The 10,656-nt window shown below is 34.8% G+C and overlaps 1 protein-coding gene across 1 annotated transcript in view; it reads right to left on the bottom strand.

Moving 5' to 3' along the window:
* Positions 1-232: 232 nt before the first annotated feature.
* Positions 233-10,656, bottom strand: part of LOC139982136 (uncharacterized) — a 175,332-nt gene continuing 164,908 nt past the window's right edge. Inside the window, exons 9-11 of the mRNA XM_071994736.1 lie at positions 8,407-8,451; positions 4,719-4,770; positions 233-3,248 (exon numbers count right to left, since the gene is read on the bottom strand). Coding sequence (XP_071850837.1) covers positions 4,720-4,770; positions 8,407-8,451 — 96 coding nt within the window. The 3' untranslated portion in view covers positions 233-3,248; position 4,719. The remainder of the gene's footprint in view (positions 3,249-4,718; positions 4,771-8,406; positions 8,452-10,656) is intronic.

The following is a 10,656-nucleotide window of genomic DNA, read 5'->3' as shown; positions in this document are numbered from 1 at the left end:
TTGCTGGTCGGTAATTAGACACTAGTGTACATCGGTACATACAGCTGCATGGGGCGAGTCTTCAATGCCTTTAATTTTAAATGTTTCGTTTAGCAATTTGCTAGTGGAAGATTACCCCAGAAATGGTTACAATAGCACAATTATGGGATATATTAAAAGGACCTGTTCGTGTGCTTGCAAAAGTCTTAAAGCTTGGACAATTGAAGCCAAAACATAAGAAACTGCAATGACGTGGTATTAACAAAATAGCGATATTTTCATGTAATTCTTACAATGTGAACAATAATCTGAAATAATTTGCCATTATATAACCTATGATCAAATGTTTCCAATGGATTGTTGAACAACTATTAGTCTCAGCCATGAGTAAACTACAAGACCTACCATATATAGAAGTACGATCATTGATTTCAAGCTGCAGTACACAAACTGTTCAGATTGTCATTATCTTGTTCGAATTATTATTGAATGACGTCACAGACACGTCACTGTATAGTCTTTTATCGGCTGTAATGGAAGTTAGGGGAAGAAACATATGTAAAGTATACATGAATATAAATGTCTAGCACGCGTAGTAATCAGATCAATGAGAGTACAATAGAAAGCCGATCATTATCTTTAAAGTAATTGATTGAGCACAAAATAGTAATGTTATGTAATGATCATTATATTAGTTGGCTTTAAATTCCATAGATTATAGAATGAATCATGAGGGATAAACAAAGGCAAAAGCAAAAAGCACAAAGCACCCCACCCTAGCAAAAACAAATATACAAAATAAAACTGGTAGCTGTCAGTGAATGAAAATGATGCATAAAATGTCATTAATTGTTACAACTGCTTCAGGAAATATTTAAGCTAAATAAGAAAAAGAAACCTAAGTTAATAAAGTCATGTTAACTGGAAATGTCTTGAAGTTCGATATACACCAAAACGTCCTCGATTTTTATTTTCCCCATTAAGACAACTTTGATATAACAGAACAATCAAAGAGTAATATGCAATTGCTGACCTATGATAGAGATCATAGTGTCTCCAACACATTCTATGAATTTGCAATAAGATTAATGTATACGAAAATACGGAAAGAGTAAAAAAACTAAATATTTTTAAAAAGTTTTGAAGTTAACAAAACAAATACGAATAAGTTTCATTGTAATTGTCGAAGTGACAAATGTAAGGATAGGAGGTTAAATCATTTGACTGAGATGTTACACTGGTAGTTTATATAACCAGCTTCACAATTTTATACCACACAATTTTATACCACAGCTTCACAAGTTTATATAACCAGCTTCACAATAGGTTATTATCTGTCAAAGATATATATACAATTGATAGCACATTAATCTGAACACACAATCCCCACCCATCCCCCTACCACCCCAAGGTTCACGAATTTCAAAGTGATTACTCTGATCTGTCTTGGAATGTGAAAATGTTAGATAAAAATATGACAATATATGGGTTTCTTAACTTTTAGTTAGTTAGGTGGGTCCCATCGATTGGGATATTCATATTTAAAGTTCCCCTTGACAAACTTGACTTTATTAGCTGGGAAGAGGCCTTGGCTCTGATGAGGGGTAAGGGGCCTTCTAGATTAGGAATCCGGTGGACAGAGTGCTTGCGAGTTAAACCAGTCCGCGGGGTACAGCACCGTCACCGGGTGGTATTTTATTTAGGTTGATTTTTCCCGGGAGGGTGATCCCAGGTCTTGGGCGGAGGTCAAGCTCTCTGTCGGTGTCTAATAGTTTCTCTGTTTTGTTTCTTGATTTTTTTCTGCATCCAAACGTTGAAGGTAACTGTCTGTACTTATGCCTACCGTATGAAATGTTGTCCACTTTCATATATTTTTCGGTTCCTCCCACAATTGTTCCTACCTGCAGGGGTAGCATTCCGTCCATCTTGAACAGGATTACATCCCATACCTATATCATATCAAGTATTTTCACAGAAAATCAGAAATGAACGACATAGAAGAAAAGTAAAGCATCTCGTGATAGTGTAACTAACTTACAAAAACAACACAAAATATGAACATATAATAGATGTTGAATAAGTAAAGAATCAGGATGAATAATTGAATAACACTTATACATAATAAACAAAAAATAAAAAATGTCAAGTTCATTGAATTTGACCACAAATTGGTGTATGTTGGGTCAACTTGTAATTTTCCTGAATCTCTGGTCAACTGTGCATTTCTATTATCATGTGTTAGCGTAAAGAGTGGTTTAAAGATTAACTATACATTCATTGTAAATAAACAATAAAGAACTGAGACGAGAATAACACTCATTGCCTCTGATTTTAGAACTGTTTGGTATTACCATTATGTAACATCAGTATGGTATTACTATTACGTAACATCAGTATGGTATTACCACTACGTAACATCAGTATGGTGTTACCATTAAGTAACATCAGTATGGTGTAACCACTACGAAACATCAGTATGGTATTACCATTACGTAACATCAGTATGGTGTTACCACTACGTAACATCAGTATGGTATTACTATTACGCAACATCAGTATGACACACCATTACGTAACATCAGAATGGTATTACCATTACATAACATCCGATGAACTCTTTTTGAGGAGTATATTCTGAGTAAATTTAGCAAACTATATCATCAGTTAATCCGTGTCTCTTTACAAGGGATTATACATTCACTATACTAAATATCAGTAGTTGATCTGTTTAATGTAATACATTCAATATATTATTAAGCTTTTCTTAATCATTTCAAATTCATAACCTGATCGTTACCTACATTCACTATGATATTACGCAAATGACATTTGATCTGTATGATAAAGAACATGAAAACGTATTCTCTATGCTATAAAACAGCAGTCAATCCGTTCCATATGTCACGTGATTGAACAATCGCTATATAACGAAATCACACTTAATGCGTTCTATACGACACGTGTCCACAGAAAATAATGAGTTTATTCAAAGCTTATAGACGAGCATCGTTGAGCATTAATATCTACTCGCAAAATATGATCAATACTCAGAAAGGAAAAGATGATTAACTAAATACAACAGTCTGCTATGACATCTCCAGAGACGTTACTGAGAAGAATGTCAGACTATATGCTCTCTCTCTCCACGTTCCCTTGCTCTCTCTCCCAGCCGTTTCGCTCTCTCTCTTGTCACCTCTATGTCTCTGGAACAGTAAATGTTAAACAGTCTGCTGTTCCTCCTGGTGATAAGACTACTTCACATATGTAACCTAGAAAGACAGAAAATTATTACTATTAAAAAGTGTTTTCACCTCCACGAATTGTTGCAGTTAATGAAGGGATGAAAGAAAACAACATATACTAAGGGAGATATATGCTAGACATAGTAACAGGCATCACCTGCTACATAGACTGAAGGAGATCCATGCTACACAGAATAACATGCATCACCTGCTACACAGAATGACGAGATCCCTGCTACATAGAATAGCAGGGATCTACTGCTACAAATATTAACAGAGATCCCTGCTACACAGAATAACATGCATAACCTGTTACACAAAATGACGAGATCCCTGCTGCACAGAATAACAGGCATCACCTGCTACAAATATTAACAGAGATCCCAGCTACACAGAATAACAGGAATCATATGTTACACATACTGGCTAGATCCCTGCTACAAGGAATAACAGGCACAACCTGCTAAACAGACTGGCTAGATCCCTGCTACACGGAATAACAGGCACAACCTGCTAAACAGACTGGCGAGATCCCTGCTACACAGAATAACAGGAATCTCCTGCTTCACAGACTGACAGAGATCCATGCTACACAGAATAACATGCATCACCTGCTACACAGACTGACGAAGATCCCTGCTACTAAGAATATTAGGCATCACCTGCTACACAGACTAATGGAGATCCCTGCTACACAGTATATTTTGGATCATTTGCTACACAGACTGACAGAGATCCCTGCTACTAAGAATAACAGGCATCACCTGCTACACAGACTAATGGAAAACCCTGCTACACAGAATATTTGGGATCATTTGCTACACAGACTGACAGAGATCCTTGCTACTAAGAATAACAGGCATCACCTGCTTCACAGACTGACAGAGATCCCTGCTTCTAAGAATAACAGGCATCACCTGCTACACAGACAAATGGAGAACCCTGCTACACAGAATATTATGGATCATTTACTACACAGACTGATATGAATCATCTGCTGTCATATTATTTAAAACCAACTAACCAATTAAGGTTAAAAACAAATTTGATCCCGGAGAGGTATTCCTCTTTTTCTTTCCATATTCCTATTCAGACCTCATCAGTGAGATGCAGAGATAGCTGTCTTGAGTGATATGTTTGTCAGCACTGCCTATAGAAGATGTTTGTCAGTTTACCAATGACGCGTCCCTACCTTTCAGTCCTGTCAGAATATTCAGAGCTCAGTCTAAATTTCTTTATGGGAATATATCCCTCTCACAAACCCCGCCCGCCCCTTCTTACTAACCAAATTTGAGGTCCCAAATTTGATCTCTCCTCACAAAATTCATTATGTTACGTTTTGGTTTCAGTTGAGGAATAAATTTGTTACCGGTTAGGAAGTAGGGATACAAATTTTTAATTACTTATTTGTATGTGTTTGTTACAGAAAATCTCATACTAAAAGAAACATTTGATTATAACAGTGAGTCTCATTCAGCTGTGATATTCCTTACTAACCTCATGAGACTTTGCATTTCTCTCTAGACCTTCTCCGCTTCTGTGCTGCATCCTGCACAAAATAGAAAGAAAAGAATCATATCTTAATACGTAATGAGTATCAATTATAGGGTAAGTCATTTACGACTGCCTTAACAGAAGAGAACAATAAGCTATTACTAGCAACAAATTCCGTCAGAGAATCAGGTAGCAATTCATATCAAGATGAATTTATCGCTTTTTGTATAAACAGAGCTCTTGGTAAGTCTCGTCAGACGCCCTCTATTTACAGTAACAGCTGTAGTAACAAGAATGACTTTAATATGACTAATGATTTAGTGCTATGAATTATTTAGAATAATTCATTGTATTGATGGAAATTATTGATCCCATCTTGATCTCTGTTGTTACTAGTGATCAAATTAAATTCACTACAGAAAGACGGATTTAAGACGTCTCAACTATATCAGAGACTAATAAAACTGGGCAATCTGAGACAGTTTAACATAATATAATATTACGTAATAAAAACAACTTGTTGAAACCAACTCAATATTTTAGGACAGAGTTGAAGATCTTATTTACTTCTTTAATACTCTATTTAACTATATTTGATCTCTCTTTTGATCTCTGGTGATCACATTTGATCTCTGTTCATACTACATATCTCATTACTCACATCTGGTGTAGGCCTGTTTTAGGCTGGTTGGTTGTAATGACTAGTGGTTACATTGGAGGTCGGTTGCCTGTTACGATGAAGTCTCCATGAAACCTCAATATAATTTTGCATTCTGGTTTGAAGATACTGCAAACGCAGCTCTGAATTTTAAGTACTCAAGAACAATATTTATTGTTCATTTAAAAAAGTGTTAAAATTTCATGTACCTTTATGTCTTTTTTTTCTCAAAACAAATGTGTACAACTCAAACTATGTCTGCTTACTTGTAGCATAAGGCAAGGAACAAAAACTAACAAATGGATAAACTGCTCAGAAATATGCCAAAGGCCCAAAACAAATTTCATCAATAGGTTAGCTGAGCCTCCACAGTGTTGCTGCATGTTTTTTTTGTTTTGGACTATAACATATTAAGACTAAAATGCTGAATAATTATTGCTCATATTTTGACTAATGTCATATTCCAAGGGGAGTGGAAATAATCTCATATATCTCTACCCCTTACGGACTCTCATAGTTTCTCTGATACTACATATCTAATAACTCACATCTGTTGTAGGCCTGCTTTCTGCCGGTTGGTTGTAATGACTAGTTGTGTCGTCAACGGTATGTTCGTCGTGCTCATCATCATCACCATCACCATCATCACCGCCACCATCATCATCATCATCATCATCATCATCATCATCATCATCACCGCCACCACCGTCATCGTCATCAAAGGTCTGTGGAACAGAAGTATTAAAAAAATAAACTGTTAGTTTAAGTTTAATATACAGCTCCTCAATAGTCCCGCATGTCGAGGCTCACCAATGTAAGTGACTGGATGTACAGATCATTATGTGAGTTCCTCAGATGCGATCCAAAACGCAATGGGTAAAACATACCATTGTCAATGGGGAAAACATACCATTGTCAATGAGAAAAACATACCATTGCCAAGGACAAATCATATTGGATGCAATCCAAGGGTGCTCGGTTGATTATATAAAGAAAAATTAACTGGTTTTGGTTGCGTTATCAATATTTATAAACAAATAACCTAACCGATTAGTCGACGTCATAATTCATATAACCTGAAAAGAGGATTCCAAAGAAGCTCATTTAACAGGTGAATATATAGAACACATCAATAGCAATAAAGTAAAATAAACAATCATTTTCTCTTTGTTAGCGGACTGTAACATATTAAGACAATACTTCTGTCTACAGTCACCGTTTAATTCATTCTCACACATAATCGCATATCTACTAAAATACTCTTCCATATAATTGTAGTTTTACTGTGCTGTATCCATACATACAATATTGTAGAATTAGCTTAGTCGAATAGTTCTAGGAAAACCACTCAATATATACTCTTTAAGTTGATTGGCCAGTTATAGTTATTTTACTCTACCAATTTCGATGCTTTTAAGTTTTTGTTATACAATTTTGAGGTTATTACGAAATTCGGAGACAGTCCAGACTGAATCAAGCAGCAGTGAATTCAATACGATTTTCATCATCGGATTACGCTCGATCGCTAGACCATCATGACATTAGTATTATCATGCATAAATTACCTTCTTTATCTATTATGTCATCTCTAAATATAATTATGAAATATAACACAATAATTCTTGCTATCCGTCAATTACTGTTAAGAATAATTGCCACAGTATATGAACAGTTACTCAAGATGAACAGTTTAATATCCGTGATAAGATCAAAAAATTGTTATTGTTATCATTGGCAACCCTTATACTTGGCATGTTGGCTTCCCATATTACACATGGACCTTATTGATTTTATTAGAGGTCAAGAATCATCTGAATTCAACAGGATAACACAATAAAGACCGGGTACCTACTTTATCTCAAGAACGGAAACATGTAGGTTACCCATTCTGAGTTGGACAAACCCCTTGATATTGTTAAGGCTAAAGTCATCTGACGTCAACTGGCTCAAATGTGAAAACGTTGCGACCAGTGTATAGCTAAGGAAATGTAACATTGACAAGTCTCTTACTTCTACGAGGTGTCATTGTGAGTATAAATGTATTAATCTTTGTGTAGCTCAACAAACACTCAACAGTATCTGTATCTGGATGTACAGATCCTTAGGTGAGTTCCTCAGATGCAATCCAAAACGCAATGGGGAAAACATACCAATGTTAAGGACAAATGGTATTGGATGCTCTATCCATGAATGCAGTATTGTAGAATCAGCTTAATCGAATATGTATAGGAAAACCACTCAATATATACTCTTTAAGTTGATTGACCAGTTACAGTTATTTCTTCTATCAATTTCGATAATTTCAAGTTCTTATTATAAAATGTTGAGGTTATTACGAAATTCAGAGACAGTCCAGACTAAATCAAGCAGCAGTGAATTCATTACGATTTTCATCATCGGATGACGCTTGATCGCTAGACCATCATGACATTAGTATTATCATGCATAAATTAGCTCCCTTTATCTAGTAGTTCATCTCTAAATATAATTATGAAATATAACACCATTATTCTTGCTATCCGGTAGTATATACTGTTAAGAATAATTGCCAAAGAATATGAACAGTAACTCATGATGAACAGATTAAGATCCGTGATAAGATCATTAAAATTGTCATTGTTTGTATTAGCCCACTTTTGTAGTCATTCTTAGCTAGATGTTATAAGCAATATACAAACATCTACTTGTTTGCAATTCAAGAGGCAAGCGACCCGTGATAGAACAACATTCCATTTACTCAACATACGTAGGCTGACATGTGGTTATTATGCATAAATTATATTATAAGTTTTATATAAATTATCAGCAATTAACACGAACTCTGACACAATTCCATGTTTACATATATTTTTATTTATGTTGATCTTGTAAATTTGACGAGCTTTGTTGTCAAATGTCCTCCATAGATGACATATCGTATTCATGTTGTATATGACTAACTGTAAAGCTGTCTCACGAGGATAGTCTCTTGTTTGCTTATTGAATATAACTTAGTATGAGACAAACTAAAAAAGAAATACTCGATATTCTTACTTCTTCATCCGTATCATCTTCCGATGAACTAGGTTCGCTGTAACCCTGCAAGAAGGGAAATAAATAATCATACATAACTTTAATAAAACAAAGAACATCCCTATTTAAGTGCGCTATGTGCCTACATCTATCTGCGTGGTATTTATTTACGCAGATTTCTGAATAGGTTCCTTTCATCCTACAACTGTCCTCTGGTCAGAATGAAAACGGACTAAAACACGGAATCTTTTGATAATTAACCTTTTTTTTAAGAGGAGCACGAATTGTGACAATGATATTTTAACAAGATTCAAACTTTTTGACGGTTTAACCCAAGAGTTTAATTTTTTTTTTCGCGTTTGCCGTTTTTTTTTACCCCTAGCCAGTACTCCACGTACATCGAAAATACTTATAACACAAATACTGTTTAAAATAAAATATTCATTGGGAGGAATGAACATAGAGCAATCATTTATAAAGAACTTCCTACATTTTACAGTTACAAACATTATTGCACGATGGGAACAAATTCATATATCGTGAATTCCGTTTCCTCCAAATACAAATAACTAAATAACTAAACTTGCAGACATGCGTTAAATTCTTCAATGATGTGAAGCAAATTCAACTCAGGTTAAAGTAATCTTAACATTGATGATAAGTTTCATTCTAAAAAGGGCCCTCTTATTGTTAATTTTGTTAGAATTTTGCAAGTCATGGTAGTTACTTTTGTAACATGAATCAAACGGTCCCACGGGAGTCGCATATTTAATATAAAAAAAACCATGATAGATGTGTATATTTATATTATGATGTCTATTCTGAAAGAACTGAATGATGCTTCATAAAACAAGAATTATCTACTTTTACTTCTTACTATGTTGTTAGTTTCTCTGTACAGTATCAGTCCAGCGATTCTTAATTAAAAACGTGAAAAAAGGCTGATGTAGCCTCTATGAAAATGTTGTAACATGTTGATGGTTTAATGACGTTAATTTAATGTTGATGGTTTAATGACGTTAATTTAATAGACGTCCATGCGGGGGAGTAGGGGGGGGATATACATCTTCTTCCAACTTTGGTATTATATGTTAGATCATTTAGTCGGACGAATCCTCCCTCCCTCTGCGTAAAAACAATGGAACTACAAGCTTTTTTTTGTTAGCTGGACTAGTCAGTAGTCATTACATATTATGACACAAATTTAAATAAACAGAAAGAAACAATATCCTTCTGATTTGGTGTTACATGCGCCATCTGTTTGTAAATGTGTTTAAGCAACATGTTTAAGATTAATGATTACATTAAATAGTTCAAACTGAAGTATTATGTAATTAAAAATAAATAGAATGATGCCTTATATCTTAATTTGACTAGTATTATATTTGCTAGTTAAATATTTAAAGAATTGGTCGATTACATGATTAAACACTAACAGTATCAGGTTGTGCTAGAAATCAATCCATTTTTAGACAACAATCTTTTCTAAACTACTTGTATTTCTAGCCGCTCTGAACTGACACGTCAGAATTGATTTAAGAATATTGCCCAATTATTGTGTTTATTCTTTTGACATTTTGTTGTAAATGTTGAGGAGTCACCTCACATACACGTAGGTTCATCTTCATGAAATACCTACGCCGTTGCTATCATATCAGTTTTGTCTGAAGGGACCCTCATTGTAACTTACCTGATGCACGTGATCTCTCAGATACTAAAACATAATTTTGTTTATATTGTTTCTAGTTTCCTTTTATTTGGCATCGCAACAGCTTGGTATGCTCACATTCCACAGGGAATGGTTTCTACTCCGAGTCATTTTATGCCACAGTGGACGCTCTCGTACACTCACATTACCAATAGAGCAGACCCTTTTATCTCTTCAATTTCATTAATTAATGTGTTCCTGTTTGACAGGTATGTGATGATGCTTATATGCAATATATATTGTATCGTTTACCAAATTTCTGTGAGAAGCTTATCTCTTCCTTAACCATCCCTAACCCGTCCCCGACCCCAGGGAATGATTCTAATTATTTTATATTATCCAAGAATACAAAAGTAAAGATTTATCGGAGATAGACGTAAAGACTTGTAGAGTTAGCCTTTTCTGTGTATAAGGAAAATGGTTACACCTTCCCTTGCCTTTTACAGTCAATCATGCGTGGACAGCTGAAATGTTCAAATATTAAATTCCAATTGGTGTGAGACTTTTAACACACCATAACATCGGACTAACCTTGTAGTATTTAAAGGTCTATTCGCTTCTTT

This window comes from Apostichopus japonicus, chromosome 16, assembly GCF_037975245.1.
Source record: "Apostichopus japonicus isolate 1M-3 chromosome 16, ASM3797524v1, whole genome shotgun sequence".
NCBI lineage: Eukaryota > Metazoa > Echinodermata > Holothuroidea > Aspidochirotida > Stichopodidae > Apostichopus > Apostichopus japonicus.
The sequence above is the reverse complement of the archived record's forward strand: the minus strand, read 5'-3'. Positions and strand labels throughout refer to the sequence as shown.